This window comes from Poeciliopsis prolifica, unplaced genomic scaffold (assembly GCF_027474105.1).
Source record: "Poeciliopsis prolifica strain line A6 unplaced genomic scaffold, Auburn_PproV2 SCAFFOLD061, whole genome shotgun sequence".
NCBI classification, from domain to species: domain Eukaryota; kingdom Metazoa; phylum Chordata; class Actinopteri; order Cyprinodontiformes; family Poeciliidae; genus Poeciliopsis; species Poeciliopsis prolifica.
The window spans coordinates 1086880-1104427 of record NW_026562436.1 but is presented as its reverse complement, the minus strand read 5'-3'; the positions used below and the strand labels follow the sequence as shown (position 1 = coordinate 1104427).

The 17548-nt window shown below is 40.0% G+C and overlaps 2 protein-coding genes across 3 annotated transcripts; one reads left to right on the top strand and one right to left on the bottom strand.

The window, feature by feature from the left end:
- Window positions 1–2281: 2281 nt before the first annotated feature.
- marchf5l (membrane-associated ring finger (C3HC4) 5, like) lies at window positions 2282–10164 on the bottom strand. 2 transcript variants are annotated; one of them, XM_055060624.1, is made up of 8 exons: window positions 10075–10164; window positions 8721–8826; window positions 7086–7162; window positions 5774–5976; window positions 5269–5399; window positions 5021–5192; window positions 4254–4420; window positions 2282–3353 (listed from the first exon to the last, which is right to left on the bottom strand). In XM_055060624.1, exons 3-8 carry the CDS (start codon window positions 7112–7114, stop codon window positions 3189–3191), a joined length of 867 nt encoding a protein of 288 aa, XP_054916599.1. In that variant the 5' UTR covers window positions 7115–7162; window positions 8721–8826; window positions 10075–10164; the 3' UTR covers window positions 2282–3188. The 2 variants fall into 2 exon arrangements, with proteins under 2 accessions (XP_054916599.1, XP_054916600.1); XM_055060625.1 differs by lacking the exon at window positions 10075–10164 and having other exon boundaries at window positions 8667–8757.
- On the top strand, window positions 9789–17548 carry actr1b (actin related protein 1B). The gene is made up of 11 exons (XM_055060622.1): window positions 9789–10003; window positions 11269–11333; window positions 11532–11607; window positions 12160–12285; window positions 12371–12495; window positions 13631–13847; window positions 13925–14017; window positions 14095–14269; window positions 14449–14510; window positions 15513–15553; window positions 15974–17548. The coding sequence occupies exons 1-11, from the start codon at window positions 9956–9958 to the stop codon at window positions 16074–16076; spliced, it is 1131 nt and encodes a 376-aa protein (XP_054916597.1). The 5' UTR covers window positions 9789–9955; the 3' UTR covers window positions 16077–17548.

Genomic DNA, 17548 nt, shown 5'->3' with positions numbered 1-17548 from the left:
AATTTTTTGTTTGCCCTTTAAGGATAAGATTGATGGTGCAGTCAGTGTCCTTCTGACTTCCCTTCCTCCCAGTCTTATCTGCTTCAAAGTTTAAACTGTTAACTTTGAACTTTCCTATAAATGAACTGTAACCTTTTCTATAAAGTGAAGGTTCCAGATTATATTCCTTCAACAGAAGGCTAAAAGTGGCAAAAAACCCACAAAATTAATAGGTTATCTGAAGAGTTATAATAATTTATCATTTGAAAAAAATTGAAAACCATCAACCTTTTATTTCAATATATTTTAAAGCTATAATCCGATTACCTTTTCTACTGTAGTGCTAAAGCAGCAGCAGTTTTAATTGCCCTTTGCACCAAGTTGTTCATTTTTCAGGCTACTTATATGTTGACATTTAAAGGGCAGTATTATGTGTATTGCAGCCACACAGTATCATTGTAAAATTGACTTTTTGAGACTGTTAACAGAAAGTTGGATTCTCAGTTAGCAGCCGGCAGAAACATCTGACCTGAGCAAACCAAATTTAACCATCACCAACAAGGGACGGGTGAGCCAATCAGCAGCTTTCATACCATACTCCATTGTCTGGCACTGTATAGTTATTTCCAGGCATTTTATTGCTTTTGATTCATTCAGATTTCATGTTTATAAAAATGTGCTTCATCCATTCTCTCTAATCCAGACTTTTCTGCTTTTTACTGATGCTTCAAATGTGGTCATTGACTTTACACTACAGCAGATGAATGATACAAACTTGGAAAATGTAATTGTCTATGATAGCCAGGTCCTCACCAAAAGAGAAAAATGTTGGTCCACCTCTGACAGAGAGTCATGGTTAGAAACAAGATGTTTCGCCCTTCATCTGAGCAGGAAGTAGGTGGAGGTTTCATGTGCAGAGGGTCAGCATCTCCTCAAAGATGGCTCCCTTCATGTTGGAGCCTCTCAGGTTGGCTTCCTGACCATCACATCCAGGCAGGTCAAAGTTCTGGAGGAAAATAACAGTTCTGCAGATCTGCTCATGGGTTCAGATGTCGGTGCATAAACACACACATTAGTGTGCCACAGTGCAGCACTTCTCAGCAGGTGAAAGAAATCTGGTCCAATCAGCAGCACCCTCAACTCAGGTAATGTAAGGAATCCACCAAGCAGCTGGCTGGTTTTGCAACAGAGCTGAGGAAGGCAAACAGTCTCTGAAGCAGATTCAGCATGGACTACCGGTAATCTGTTCACTAGAGTCAGTTAAAATGTAATTTGACTTTGGTTTTGCATTTGATAAAAAGAAATGCAGAATTTATTTGCACAACTTCAACACCAACATGTACCAACATGGGCTGAAAGGCCATTCAGTGAGGAAGAAGGTTTTAATCATAAAATAAAAACAGACGCAAATGTCCACAAAGACCTTCATGTTCTAGACGTGTCCTGAGGTCAGACGAAACTAAAGTGGACTAAAGAGATGATGACCTTTGTTACACTTGGAAGAAACATGGGGAACACTATGCAGCTCGGCTGGCAGCATCATGCTGTGTTGTTGCAGACGGATCTGGTGCGCTTCATTAAATAGAAGAAAGAAAGAACACGATGTGGGAATATTGAAGCAACATCTAAAGTCATCAGCCAGGAAGTCAAGGTTTGGGTCCAGATTGGTTTGCCAAACAGACAATACTGAGGAAATGTATGTAAACTTATTTTAAAGACATTAATAAATAAGTCACCAATCTATTCTCCCTCATTAATGTGGCACTCATAACATATGAATAAAGTTGTATTATTAACAGACTAATACAATTTTAGTCTGTTATTTCCATTTTTTTATGGAAATAGACATATTTCCATAAAAAAGTGAAATCACTAGAATAAAGTAAGTTTATTTTTGTAATGTGACTCTTACAGCTGTTGTGACTTAATTCTTGTACAACTTTTGTCTCATAATAGAACATTCTCTTAAGAAATTCCTACTCTAGGTCTGTTTACAAGTTTGTTGCAAAAATATTCATTTGAATCTTTTTTATTGCGTCTTAAATCAACAAATCTCCTGAAATGTATTAGGCCTGTACCATAGACTAGACTGAAAATCTGCATATTTATTTAGTGGGGAAAAAAAGAATACACCTTTCAGATTTTTACATACAAAAAGTGTGGCATGCCTTTGTATTCCTATTCAGTATTCTGAGTGGACCTTTTGTAGAACCACCATGTGCTGTGCTTCTGGAGTGAAATATTTTATTTGTAAAATTACTGGATTTATTCAGACTTATAAACACGAAACACACACTACATGTACAGTTAAGCTCTTCAACATCTTTATTTGGCAAAAAATTACATTTTTTTTGTTTTCCTCATTTACAGCAATTTGAATCCAGAAAGAAACACGTTTAACAAAACACATGACTGCCTCTGTGATCTGTATTCAGACTGAGACAAATGGATGACACAAAAAGAGGAGGCATCATGAAAACCAGGAGCACAGAAGTCAGCATAAAATCCATTATCATGCTAACATTGTGTATATTATATTCAATCAGGAAAAAACTAATAATTTTCCCTTTGTGGCCTCAGGACCTTGTAGGCATTGGTTTTATAATCAGAAATAAAAGTGTTTTGAATTTATTGCAGATATTTCCATTGATATTTCCAGGTTTTAAATGTACTCTTTTTTTTTCCTTAATCCAGATCTAAAAAAATAAAAAACAGGTTTTTCTGTGAGAATGTGATGGTAGTAATTATTAATGAGCGACTATGTAAAAGAACGCAGAACTGTTTTAAAGTTTATCATCTTCTGAGTGGAAACAGCAGGTGAGCCTCATCAGCAGACAGACCGACCAATCAGAACCAAGAAGGGAAGAATGTCGTTTATTGGCAAAGTTCAACAAGCACCAATGAAAACAAGGTCTGGGAAACAAAAAAATAGTTCCTTTTGCATAGAACATGTAGTCATTCAGCTGCTTCTAAACAAAGGAAAGTAGTACAACTACAGGTCATCATCTGAAGCTTTTCATCGTCATGACAACAGATGAGGTCAGAGCTGATCTGTTCAGTTCATTTGGGAGAATTTAAGGCAACAAAGGATCACCTGTGATTATCATTCAGTCCAGGACACACACCCTGCGTCCCGCTGTCTCTCTGTCCTCATCCACTAGGGGGACAAGCGGTCACTCGTTCCTGCCGTCCTCTCGGGGGACAAGCGGTCACTCATTCCCGCTGTCCTCTGTGTTGTCCTCGCCCTCGCTCCCCGGTCGGTTCTTGTGGTTCTCCGGATAGTTGAGGATGTGTCTGTTGGCCTGCATGATGTACTGCTGCTGTTTGAAATACACTTTCAGTATGCCTTTGATCAGCACGAATGCAATGCCCCCCTGTGGAGACAAATGGTAGGACATATAGAAAACAGAAACCTTGAGAGAAAATTCATACGAGAGCTGAAATATGACAAGGTATTAGGGCCATACTGAGGAAAAATAAAATGACAAGAATAAAGTCATAATATCATGAGAATAAAGTTGTAATATTGGCAACAAAGTCAATATTTCGAGCACAATCTGACTGAGGTTGAATTAATTGGCAAAAATTGCCAGGTAAACATTTTAATGTCTAGATGTTCTAAAATTTTTAATATTCTTTTTTTTTATTCTCTTCAAATTCCCATTTTTCTGAATTCCATTTGAAACATACCTATTAACCCACAAAGTAGGTAATAATGGTGTAAATGACAAGTATTTAGCACATCAATATCCAGTAGTCAACATTCACTTCTGCTTTGTTTCACAAATGAAGCAACCAGCTGTGGTTCAACAGAACGTTGCTGTTAGCAGGTGACTGGCTGCAGCCAGCCGCCTTCATCTGTTTCTGAGTAGTCGTATCGTTGCCCCTCCTGTCAACTGTGTGCTGACAAAACATACAGAAAGTTTCTCCTGTTTCATAAAACGTGCTGGCCCTGAACCTTGTGCTATGAGGGGTTTTCTTGAAGTTATCAGTGTTATCAGGTTTTAGTTCCATGGCTGGCTGGTTCATTCCGTCTATGTGGAGAGCAGAGCCGCTCCTCACCGGGTGACAGCAGGTACAGGAGAATAAACCAAAACGACACAAACTACTGCATGTCCTTCCCTTCTCACAGATATCAGCTAATTCTGTAAAATTCTGCATTTTATAGTGGATTCTATTTTGTTCATTGAATTCCATCTTTGCTCTAACATCCCATTGTTCATTAAGATGAAACGCATTGTGCTGGGAATCCCCCAGTTCCCAGGTGGACTCACCAGTATGGTGCGCTGCAGGTTGGAGGAAACCCGTCTGAACAGCAGCCGCCCCACCAGACTGGCTATGGAGGGAAAGATGAGAGCCCCACACAGAGTTCTGGATACAGACAGGTGGTCTCCAGCGCCGGGACCCTCGGCACGCAGACGCGGCAGATAACCGCCACCGCCTGAGGCATACACACTGTATTAACTGAGAATGTGCTGTTGAAGAGCTAACCAGTAGAACTGAGGCTCCCACTGAGTGAAATGCCATTTAGGAAGCTGATATTTAATCAAAGAATGATCTTATGTAAATGACTTTTTTGAGCTGTACATCATGTTATAATTTTATGCCTTCATCAAAAATATACCAAGAGTGTTTGTTGCCTTGGTTTTTGATATGTTTGAAAAATCCTTGAATCTCAGAGCTGCAGCTTCCAAGCTTGTGCCTCCCAGAGCAGAGAGCAGTCCTCCCCCACTCATCTCCTTCAGACTAGCCAGCAGCAATTAGCAAACACTTGGTGGAACTGTGGATCTGCTAAGATGATTATAGGAGCTACGTCTCACAGCAATGCTGTTAAAAACCATGTTGTGATGACGTTCTGAAGGGGGAGTTTCAGAAGGAGCAGGAGATTCTTAAAGAGACAGAGGCCCAATTTCAAGGCATTAAATTCCAAATTCAAATTTATTCTATGTCATATAAAAAGCATTTTCAAACAACTGAAGGCCCAACAAAACAAAGCCAGGATCAACAGGGGGCTCAGTGAGGAAGATAATGTGTTACACACCCGATGAAGGGCCATGTTTATAGGAGTATCTCTGCCACAGCCTCACTAAGTAATCCTCCCAGCGGATCATCTTTCCCAGGACCAGCAGCACCGGGATGGTTGGCAGGCCCATGAGCAGAAACAGAGGGTCAGCTCGCTCCATCACAAACAGACCCTTCTTATGCCCCACCACCTGCAGGGGGAACCAGAAAGATGAGGCCGCTGCAGACGGTGACGGCTCAGTGGTTCCTTCATGCACCTGACCGCACCTGCATGACGGTCACGGCTCCGTAGGTGACTGCTGACCAGTACACCGTCCCAACAACCACTCCGACTGCAGCAAAGGGGCTGGCGCGGGACAGGGCTCTGTCTGCCTGTTGCAGGAAGTACACCAGTGGGCCTGGGGGACCAGAACAGAACCGGATCAGTCACATCACAGAACACAACACAAATGATCCAATTGTTGACTTGTCTTACTTTCTTGTCGGTGTCTAAAAACTGAGAGTTGTGCGTCTTTGCTGAGCGATTTGAACAACAATCATTTACATGTAGGGTTGGGGCAAATGATTACAAATTCAAATTCTAAAACGTTCTTCAACTCTTGTAGTTGCATTTTTTTGCCTGTAGGGTGCTGGAGGAAACATTTGAGCTGCTAGAAAAAGCTCTAAAGCTTTGCTAGGCCTGGATACAGATTCCAACTCTCTTTAGATAAAAGCTACAAGAGAGGATCCTGACACATGGTACGGTCCAGTCAAAGGTTGCTCCAGTCCTCACCCATCTTGGGGAAAATGATGCAGTACTCGGTGCCACACTGCGGACAGTTAACGGCGCCGCCGCCGTTTCCTTTCTGCTTCTCGTCCAGCCAGCGCTGCAGACACGACTGGTGGATCCATTTCGTGCAGCCTTTACACCTGCAGGGGCTAACCCACTCTGCGCCCCGGTCGTCCCGCTCAGTGGCGAAACACACCCAGCAGTGTCTGCAAACACACACACATGCACACACTCAGCAAAGCTTCACATAGAGGTCAGCTGTGTTTAAAGATTTATACAGAGAAAGTCAGTAAATTTATAAGCATTACACTTTAAGCTGAGTGCAAACTCAACATGAACTGACCAACTGAAGAAACTAATTCTGGTAAATAAAAGGGCATTTTAACACACAAAGTCAGATCAATACCTGTTAAATACTTTTGAAATATCCCACAAAGATTCTTAAAACTACCGAGAAAGTATCAAAAATTATTTTACATATCAGAAAATATTTTCACCACCCACTAACAACATTTACACTTCAGAGTTTATAAATTAGTACAATAATTTAGTACTGGATAATCCATTTACGGCCAATAAAATGCATATTATTATGTATTTTCCAGGCCCATTATGCCAATTATACAACAATCAGACAAATGTTACCTTTAGTTGTAATAAAAATGCTGTTTATGTTAAACGTTACTTAAAAGAAATTTCACTTTGCAAATTAACACTTTGAAATGGGGCCTCTGTCTCTTTAAGAAGCTCCTGCTCTTTCACACAATCCGCCTGCAGCAACATAACGTTTCTCTGTTAAGCCTGCACAACCATACAAAGGAGCATGAAGAAAAATAAAAAAATCTATCACAGAAACTCTCCAGATATGGATTTTAATGAGGAAATAAAAGCTCACATAATACTTGTAAAGTGTCAAGAGTTTTTCAAATGCTTTAAGTTACTAAAAAAAACAAACAAAAAAACAACAATGTTCAAATAATCACTTAAAAAATATTTTTAAATAATCAAAAATATGCTAAGACAGAGAATGGCTGACCAGTTTGGAGAATATTTATTAAATATGTTTATTTTATAAACATATGTATTTAAGGATGTTTTTAAGCACAAGATACAGAAGCTGTTCTTACAGGTGGTGGTTGTATTTCAAAATACAAGTAAAACAACTTTCTCAAAGTAGTACAATAAAATGTAAGCATTTTTTTTACAACATTAGAAATTATTTAGATCAACTAGAAGTCTGTTTATATATAATGTGTGGTGAGGGTTTGCTCAGATTCTACAAAATATTCAAATGAAGAATGAAAAGGAGCATTACTTCTCAGACTGCTCCTCTGTCAGGGCCATGACGTTACAGAACAGGTTCTGATGGACCCATCTAACTCCAGCAAGAACCTGGGAAACAAAAATACACATAACAGAGTTATTGCTGGCAATAAAGTTAAGTTGATCTTAAAGCTAATGGAACAGGGCAGGTCAAATTTTTAGATGTAAATTTGCTGCATACAATGAATCTTTTCTTCTTGAAGCCTAGAATATATTAACATCAATATTAGTGGAAGACAATAACTGAATTATCTCAGTCACTGGGAATGGTAATTCTGGTTCTTCCGCACACAGTAATCAGAAAGTCAAACACTGAAAAATTGCTGCCAAAAATAACTTGTAATTTATCTTTTAAAGTCTGCTTTCGTTTGTCTTGTTTTTATTCTGTTTGTTGAAGCAGATTGTAATTTTCATCTCGAAACGTGCTAAGTAAATAAAGTTTTACGTCTGCACTTAGGAGCGTTGGGATCTGCTGTGTTTTCTACAGCATAAAAAGCTCTCAGATCTTGCTATGATTCAACCAGTCTGTCACCAAGTTAGGATCTTTCTCAGAGGTTTGACTAGTTTAAGTCTTTTAAATGTTGACTTTGAGTGAATCAAACGTACTCCAGAATTCTAACAAACCAGAAGTTAATTTCCAATTCCAATTCCAGCTTCCGAATCTTTAATTGACTCTAGTTTAAAAACTGCAACACCAGACTCTTTAAACCTGGACTGGATTATTCTGCTCTAATAGCAGAATATTTAGAACCATGTTTGTGATTTGTGAAACTTTTATCTGATTTGTGAAACTTCAATGAAGGTTGATTTTACCATTTGGATCGTATCAGAACTACTCCAGCTCCAGTTCTCAAGGTGCAAATTAAATGCAATTTTTACCCTTTTTTCATCTAGCACATATTAGAACTGCTCTGATTCCAAAACTTATAGTCTTCAAACCTGGACTAGATTATTCTGCTCTAATAGCAGAATGTTTTAATCCATGTTTGGGATTTGTGAAACTTTTATGTGATTTATGAAACTTCACTAATGTTTAGACTTGCTCCATTCAGTTAAAAAAAATCTAATTCAATTATAATTCAATTAATTATTAATCCCAATAGGAAATTAAATGTTGGTGTAACTCTTCAAAGAGTTATTGCAGATGGTGATGGTTGTTGGAAGGAAAGATCCTCTGCAGCAGTCTGTTAAGTAAAGTTTCATATATCAGAAAAAGGTTTCATGAATCACAAACATGGTTTTAAATATTCTGCTATTAGGGCATAAAAATACAGCCAATGTTTTTAGAGTCTAGGTGTTGTAGTTTTTAAACTAGAGTCGATTAAAAATGCGGAACGTAGTAATAAATTAGGTGGAATCGCCCTTTAGCATTTCCGAATCGGAAGCTAGAACTGGAAACGAACTTTAGCTTCGTCAGTGAACATCCCTTTTTAATCAAGTGACAGATCGGAAGCTAACTTCAGCGCTGTCATGCTACAGCTAACAAGGTTAGCAACGGAGGCTACTACAACTTTACCCAAATATAATTAACAAACCGCGAACGTCATAAGGAGAGAATATAGTAAACAAATACCTCTAAAAATGACCCAGCGAACCATTTTTGCGACACTGTTAAACCGCTGCCTACCTGTCATACAGAAAACCTTTCCACTGCTATCGCCGACGTGTTGTGTTTTGCTGCTTCTCTGGTTTCACCTTCAGCTGCTGCCTGATTGGTCAAGGGTATGTGACGTCTGTTGATGGGTTCACGTTAATTACAAAATGTAGAAAAAATTGGGTAAAGAGTAGCGTCAGAATCTATTTGCAGAGGCGAATTTAGTGTGGACCAAGTAAAGTCAAGACGTGTTTTGACTACTTAGTTATTATTTCACTGCCAATTTTTTCTCAAACCTAGTTGCCTGCTATTGATCAAGAAATTTTCGAAAACATCTTTGATTTGTCTCTAGAATAAGTTAATTCCAAGCAGTTCAAGTGTTTTTTGTTACTGTTTTGGACAGAAGTCTAGGTACTGATAATATTTTGTGATGACGAGTCATGACAACCTATTTCCAAAAATTATTTTATTTATTTTATTTTTAATTTCTCGTTTTTGAGTGAATGAAGACATTTCGAATGTCTTAATTGAGAACGAAGAGGAAACAAATTCAAATTTGAAGGCAAAAAGTTGGTAAATAAAGCTGATTCTGATTTACTATGAAAAAAACTTTCTTCCTATCAACTTCTCTTCACAAAATTTTGCTTCTTGCATTTAAAAACTTATGTCCTTCAGTGTCTGCAAAAAATGCTGCAGACATTCTTTAAGTCTGTTGTGTAATATTTTCATCAGCATAATGAGAGCCAGTAACTTAATCAGGTTCTTGATTTATTTCTTCATTAAATCAAGAATATTATAGATATCCCAGAGGATCATCTTACTGACACATAATCACAAAATATCTTCAGTCAGAAGTTATTCATCTCCTTATCTGCGCTAAGTAATCTTTTACATACGGTAAAAATATATATACATAAAGCATCCATTCTGTTATCTACAGACAGGCAACAGCAGCAGTACTACAACACAAGATTCCACTGGTTCATAAAAGCCACTGCTCCCGCTGATGGGCAGACGTCGAATTAAGCCTTATTATTGGCTATATTCGCTGTCAGTCAAAAGCTTTCCCCAACCTGATAGGCTGTCGTCACGGTCAGTCACGCGGACGCTGTGGTGTTGCGTTTGTTGTTGTGGGGAGGCAGCAGGCAGAAGCAGCGGCGGCGGACTGCACAGTGACAGGGCGTTATTTTTTTACATGCTTACAACACTAAACGAAGACGGTGACGCTCGCGGCTCGCTAGGAACGTGTCTGAAAAACCCTGTCCGTCATGGAGTCCTATGACATTTTAGCTAACCAGCCGGTGGTTATTGATAATGTAAGTATGATGATGTCATTCATCCACACCCAAACCAAGGCCGCTTGGTAATGGCCGTTAGCCTACATTACCTTTGTGTTACAGCTGCGATTATACAGGGGAAAATCCACGGGCGGACGTTTTTTTCCTGAGCACCAGTTCCACACACAGCTTCCCAATGTTCCTATTGGAATGCTACCAGTAGAAGCTTCAGTTAAGAATAACTGGAGCTTCATGTAGAAGGGACCTGAGCTAAAGCTGCTAACCGGTTAGCTGTAGCGGTGTGTACTATTATGGAGAAGAGTCATTGTAAAAGGCTTCATTCAGCTCTGCAAGATACAGGAACATATGAATAACTTCATGAGGAACTCGGTTATCCACAGGTTTCAACGGAAGCTACAAGCTAACACTGTTTTAGGAAACACCCTGTGTACACATATTAAAGCAACAATAGTCAGATTTTACTGGGTGAGAATGAACAATGAGACATTTTATCAAACCCTTGGGTGTTTTCACTTAACAGTATTGGAATTTTAAAGGTTTCAAAGAAAATATCCTTCAAAACAAAAACAGTCTAGTCTTGTGAAGACCAGAAGGTTTTTAATAGTGTGGCAGGACTCTGCTGCAGTGCATGCTCTGAGCTGTTCCTGTTGAACAGGGACATCCTCAGGACATGATTAGGACCTGAGTCCATACTGTCATCCAGTCAGAAACAGACGTCTTTGACTCGACATCAGACAGGATTTCTGAATCCTAGCAGTTACCTGTACAGAGCTGGACTCAGACAACAATGCTGACACTCTGAGACTGTTGAGATGATTTACTTCATAAGCCCAGTTCAACCTCCTTGGTCAGTAATAGCATTTAATTGTCAAAATAATTTTCTTTTCACAGCAGTTGTTAATTAATCTATATCTAAATAACAGCTGCCTTTTTTTTGTAGAACTTAATAGTCACTGTCTTTTGTATTACACACTTTGTTGTAGTTTAATTCCTGAAAAATTAACCACAACATGAATTTTAATCAGTTTGATGCAGAGTAATAGTCCTAACAAATTGATATTTTAGTTTAGATACATAAGAAGATAACCATTTATAGTTGGTTTATCTCAAATCACAAACGAGTCCAACTGAAGCAGTCGGTAAAGCACAAAGTGTTTCCTGTGGAGCTCAGTGTTCCTTCAGGCTGAGTGTGTGACTGTTGGTGGCTGAGTCTCATGATCTCTCTCTTCTGAAGCGTAGAGGAGTGCAGAACCGTGGTGAAATATCCCTTTTCTTCTCTTTAGGGGTCGGGGGTCATAAAGGCTGGTTTTGCTGGTGACCAGATTCCCAAATACTGCTTCCCTAACTAGTAAGTGTCCTCCTGTGGATCTCCTCACAGATTTAGTTTCCAGAGTTGAGCTTGAACATGTTCAACTGACAGATTTGGGCATGTGGATAAAAGCCACTGCTAGAATCACACCGCCAGCTTATTTTGTAATGTAATGTGCTCTCAGGCCTTTTTGTGTCTGGTTGCGGTGTTTTTAATAGCGTTACTGTGTGTATTCAGTGTGGGACGTCCCAAGCATGTGCGTGTGATGGCTGGAGCCTTGGAGGGAGATCTGTTCATCGGACCCAAGGCAGAGGTACGGCACACTGGACAGGAACGGCGGGAACCAGCAGAGAAAAATAAATCTGGAGTGTTGAGAGATTTAGTATTTCCAGACCGTGTTCCCTATCCACTGTCTAAACATCGTCTATCCATCTATCTGCTCTTTCTGTCTTTTCATCCTTCTCTTTCTTTCTTTTCCTTTTTCTTTCATTTTTATTTCTTTCCTCCTTCCTGCCTTCCTTTCTTTCTTTGTTGTGTCGTTTTTCCTCCTTTTCTTGTAGAGCTCTTTTTGGTAACACTTTATTTGAAGGGGTGTGCATAAGACTGACACAACACCTGTCATGATCATAAAGGAGTCTTCATGAATTATGACTGTTGTCATAAAGTGTCATTTGGCAAATAGTGACACGTTGAATGTAAAGTTGCATTAAAAGTCCATTAAAGTGGCCAACTTTGCTGTGTTTGGTAAATAACACTTTTAATGCAAAGTTGTACTAAAACTTCCATTAGAAATGCATTCAAAGAGTCAACTTTGCAAATATGAAGACTGTTTTGGTTCATGCTGTCACCTGTGTGTGTCCCTCAGGAGCACAGGGGCTTGCTGTCGGTGCGCTACCCGATGGAGCATGGGATAGTGAACGACTGGAACGACATGGAGAGGATCTGGCAGTACGTTTACTCCAAGGAGCAGCTGCAGACCTTCTCAGAGGAGGTGAGCTTCAGTCTGGGCACTCTGTTTTCACACAGAGTGCTTCCTGAGCAGCGGCTGATCCTGTTGTGTTTGGATTGTTTGCCAGCATCCTGTGCTGCTGACTGAGGCTCCTCTTAACCCCAGTAAGAACAGAGAGAAGGCCGCAGAGATCTTCTTTGAGACCTTCAACGTTCCTGCTCTCTTCATCTCCATGCAGGCCGTGTTGAGCTTGTAAGAACTGCTGCGTCCCCAGTCTGTTTTGTTTCATGTCTTACAGTTCAGTAATCTGGGGCCAGAATGAGAGATTATTTATTTATTTACTTATTTTAAATGACAATAATAAAATGATAAATATTAGTAGAATGAAACACAATATTACCAGAAGAACTTTGTAAAATTACTGGAAAAAAGTGGCTTTAATGGTAGCAGGTCTTTGACGGCTCAAATGGATCGTGGTTCTTCCTTCTAAATGGACTCAGTCGTTTCCACAGTCACTTCAGCGTTCTGCTCATGAAGTTAAAGTTCACAAGATGCTCAGCATTTTTCATTTTAGTTTTTTTTAAATCTTTCTCATGTGGGAGGGATTATAAAATTACTACTTCATTTGACCAATATTACAACTTTATTCTGGTAATATTACTTTACTCTTGTATCATAATAATTTTTGTGCAGTATTATGACTTTTGTTCTTGTATCATTTCAGTTTATTTTTTTCTCATATTATTATTAATTTATTAATATAATGACCTGATTTTTTTTTGTCACAGGACTTTATTCTGGTATTATGACTATTATTATAACTTTATTCTCATAATATGACTACTTTACTCTCATATCACGGCATTTTATTGAACGACTTTTCTTGTATTATTTCTTGTATGACTTTTTGTCTCGTTATTACATTCTTTTTTTCTTAGCCTGGCCATAACACCATTGTAATAATCCTTTCTGACAAGTTTGTGTTTTGAATTTTAAAGTTTTCATCTATACAGTTGATGTACACTGGATGCTGATTCATCATTCTAGCCATGTACAGTCAGCTGGGGCATTGATACTATCACTTGTCTGTTTGGAACCAGAATGTCATATCTGATCTTTCTTAACTTTATTTCTGAAGGCAAGTTCATATTCTGATTGAAACAGGAGAAGCTTGACAGACTGAGTGTCGGTTAGCATAAAAGTGACTGAAAAATAGCATCTGTACTGTTAATTGGTTTATATCCTCAGACTGTGAGGTCAAAGGTTCCCTGTCCTTTAATTTAATGCAACATTTACCTGCCATACTCAGCCCTGCATGTAGAGGGCAGTCTAACCAGCTGCTCTCTGTCAGTACAGATTCACATTGTACCCGTGTTTAATACTGTAGATATGCCACCGGCCGCACCACCGGAGTGGTGTTGGACTCTGGTGACGGTGTGACCCACGTGGTGCCCATCTACGAGGGCTTCGCCATCCCACACTCCATCATGCGTGTGGACATCGCCGGCAGAGATGTCTCCCGATACCTCCGTCTGCTGCTGCGCAAGGAAGGCTACAACTTCAACACATCAGCTGAGTTTGAGGTGGTGCGCACCATCAAAGAGGTGGGGACGGCTGTTACACAAACACTTCTCCTCTGGGCTGAGAACGCGTCTAATCTGATGTTTCTCCCGCTGCTCAGAGAGCCTGCTACCTGTCCCTGAACCCTCAGAAGGATGAGACTTTAGAAACGGAGAAGGCTCAGTATGTCCTTCCTGATGGAAGCACTTTAAATGTAAGTCCAGCAGAGTCTGTGACGGTTCTGAGGGGATGTTGAAAGAGCGGTTCTGAAATCATCCGTCCCGTTGTCAGATCGGACCGGCCAGATTCCGTGCCCCAGAGCTGCTGTTCAGGCCCGACCTGATCGGAGACGAGAGCTCAGGGATCCATGAGGTCCTGGCCTACGCCATCCAGAAGTCTGACATGGACCTGCGGCGCACGCTCTTTTCCACCATCGTACTATGCGGGGGGTCAACACTGATCAAAGGTTGGTGATGCTGTCATTATGACTGAGTGAGCAAACATGGAAGCACATGTACATTAAGGAAGCATAAATATATGATAAAATCCACAGACCTCCTCCTAGCTTTTGAACAAAGACATTGTGAGACTGAGTTTCTTCCAAACTTCTGGACTGTTGTTTGATTCTCTTGTGGTTCTTGTCAGGGTTTGGAGAGAGGCTACTAACTGAGGTCAAAAAGCTCGCACCAAAAGATGTGAAGATCAAGGTAGGTCCACCTCCTGCTGTCGGGATTGAGCTCATCTGGACATTCTTCATTCTCTGTGGGATTGCTGAAACACCAAGCTGCCCCTAAATGGGTCATGCATTGAGTAAAGCAGCTGCTCTGTTTCCAGACCAAAGGGGGACAGAGTATCCACAAATTGTACCAAGTAAGAGTGGTACTACTTCAACAAACTTTTACTCAAGTAAAAGTAATAAGGAGCCGTCCAAGAAATGACTCAAGTCAGAATAAAAAAGTCTTTAGTAAAAGCTCAGCTCTAAAGTACTGAGTAAATGTTCAAATTATTTTACATTTTAAAATGACATCATCAGATGGACTAAAACATAAGTGTAAATTTTGGTATTTTAAGGATGAAAATGAGAGTAATTTAAACAAGTAACCAGAAATAAAAAACTTATAAACATTTAACAGAAACCGCAGGTGTGTGTCTGCTCATTTTTTTTTTTAAACATGCTTGTTCTTCATTCAGCCGATAAAGAATCCAGAGATGTCACTCAAGTAATAGTAGAAATACTCCATAATAAAATTACTCAAGTAGAAGTAAAAAGTGTAGCGTAGTAAAAATACTCCTAAAAATGGACTTCTTTTTTTTTTTTTTTTTTTAAAAAGTTAAGTGTAATTGAGTAAATGTAACTAGTTACCATCCAACTCTGCTTCAGCCCGTTGTTCTGGATGTTTGCTACAAGGTCACATGATGGTGTAACTGAATGACTCCCAGCTCTATACAGGCTGTTTCCTCCCTGGGAGAGAATGAGGTCTTTCAGTGTAGACGTAGAGAACATCTGACATCAGACAGGGACGAAATCCCCAAAATCACCAGTATGTACTTTTGAATCAAAGAAGGATTTGTGAGAGCCAACAGGAAGTTTAGATTGTTCTTCAGTATTCATACCAGGCCACTTAACTAACCGGGTCCAGTGGAAATGTGAATTTTATTTCTCTGTTTTTTTTTTCCTTCTGATTGTATTTTCTTCTTTTGTCTTGTAGATCTCTGCTCCCCAGGAACGGCTGTACTCCACATGGATCGGGTGAGACCTCTAACATCATCGCATCCTCTAACCCTGCCCAGATTAATGGGCAGAAATTAATCTGCCCATCAATCTCGGACCGTTAATCCATGTTGCTATTGTCCAAATTCTGTTTTATTTTTTCCCAGAATTACACTTTTTTCATTTTCAATTTTTATGAATTATTTTTTCCGTTTTAACCATGCCTATTAACCTAGAAAGTGGGTAGTAACGGTGAAGTCAACATTTACTTCTGCTCTGTTTCACAAATGAAGCACCCAGCTGGACTGTTTCACACTGTTTTACCATTTAGCTTCATTTTGTATCAGAAATAATGTCTGTTTGGAATAATTAGTGTTTGTATTTTAAGTCAGATCCTGGTCAAAATGGTAGATGTTTTTGTTTGCTGACTCTGCCCCCCCCCCCCCTCTCCTCCTGCAGCGGCTCCATCTTGGCGTCGTTGGACACCTTTAAGAAGATGTGGGTGTCCAAGCGGGAATATGAAGAAGACAGAGCGCGTGCCATCCACAGGAAGACCTTCTAGTTTTGGATCGGCACCCTGCGTACGCCAGCCCCTTCCCATCAGAACTGCCCTGAGAACCCCCCCCCCCCACATACATCCCCCCCCTCAGTCACCCTGCAGCTGAACATCCCTGACATCTTGCAGCAATTTGTCCATCGTCCTTTCTGAACCCCGCCCCAGATCTGAACCACTGCGGGTCCCCAGAATCAAGGCTTTTGTGTATGCCGGGGGCCCCATGTTGACCCCAGGGTTGCTCCTGTTGTTGGGTGACGGTGGCAGCATCCTCCACACTTACCAAACAGTCACACCCAGAGGGCCGTCAGGGACCCTCAAAGGACACCTCAGAGGGCGGAGGGGCCAACACTGTGGACTCCTGTTGCTGAGTTTCCATTGAAGTATTGGGGTGCTCTCTTGCCTCCGCAGCCCTGTGAGGTGTAAGATATCATCAAATCTAAATCAACCTAAATATTATTTACTGTTGAAGTTTCCATTCCAGACCGAAGATTAGATGTGTTTTTGTTTTTTTTTTTGTCTGTTTGTTTAGACTTTTTCTCTCTGACAGTTAGCTTTTACACAGCAAACATCTGAAATACTGCAGCAGCGCTTTATCATTTTATAAATATATACATACAGTTGTAGTCAGTTAAAGATCACCACTGTATTATAGATCAGAACTGCAGTCCAAATGACTTGTTTCTGTCATTATGACATGTTTCTGTTTATGGAAAGGTTCTTTTTATCCGAGCTGACGGATTAAAAACTTGTGGGAAATGCCTTGATTTATTTATTGCTTGTTGTTTTTATAACCCGATTGAAAAGGTGTTTTCAGCCCGAGTGTCACATTCAGGGCTGTTTGGTTTTCTGCTAACTTGAAGAAGCTGATTTTTGTGGCTAGATAAGCACAAAGTTTATTCCGACGTTGTCATATTCAGTCATAATTATTTGGGAAAGATCTTAAGCTGGATATTTTGTGAACTTGTGCATGCACCTATACTTCTAAAATCAACCCCAGGACTTAGTCAAGATGGAGTTATTAGCTGGAAGTATTGATGTTTCATGTAAATGTTGGATTTAACCTTCCATCCATCTCATGTGACAAGAAGAAAATGTTTGGATTTTGAATTTGCTAATCGAGCTGCAGAAACCCCAACAATTGGCTGATATTCCCCCTCCTCCAGCCCTCAGTATTTCCCAGTAGAACCACTGCTCCTACCTTTTTCCTGAACCTCCATGGCAGTGAAGGGGTCGTCCACCATCATGTCCGCCTTACTTCGGTGTGTCTGTGCCGGAGCGTCCACATCGTCTGCTTTTGGGTGTTTTTAAAAACAAATCAAAAGGTGGGAATCTAAAGAGGTTGTAATGTCATCAGCCTTGTGTACAGTGGAGTACTTTTTCAAAAACCACCAACCATCTGGTTACAGACTAAACATGTACAATACTGTTTACTTTTACTTTTCGTAAATTCAGTATAATAAATAAGTTAATGGCTGCTG

What these genes read in the sequence shown, in the direction of transcription:
- marchf5l (XM_055060624.1), bottom strand. Translation starts at nt 7,114, where the DNA reads ATGGCCCTGACAGAGGAGCAGTCTGAGAA. An exon ending in CATCATTTTCCCCAAGATGG is followed by an intron (nt 5,400 to 5,773) that starts GTGAGGACTGGA and finishes CTGGTCCCCCAG; the next exon opens with GCCCACTGGTGTACTTCCTG. An exon ending in TAAACATGGCCCTTCATCGG is followed by an intron (nt 4,421 to 5,020) that starts GTGTGTAACACA and finishes TGTATGCCTCAG; the next exon opens with GCGGTGGCGGTTATCTGCCG.
- actr1b (XM_055060622.1), top strand. Translation starts at nt 9,956, where the DNA reads ATGGAGTCCTATGACATTTTAGCTAACCAGCCGGTGGTTATTGATAAT. An exon ending in AGCCGGTGGTTATTGATAAT is followed by an intron (nt 10,004 to 11,268) that starts GTAAGTATGATG and finishes TCTTCTCTTTAG; the next exon opens with GGGTCGGGGGTCATAAAGGC. An exon ending in TGCAGACCTTCTCAGAGGAG is followed by an intron (nt 12,286 to 12,370) that starts GTGAGCTTCAGT and finishes ATTGTTTGCCAG; the next exon opens with CATCCTGTGCTGCTGACTGA.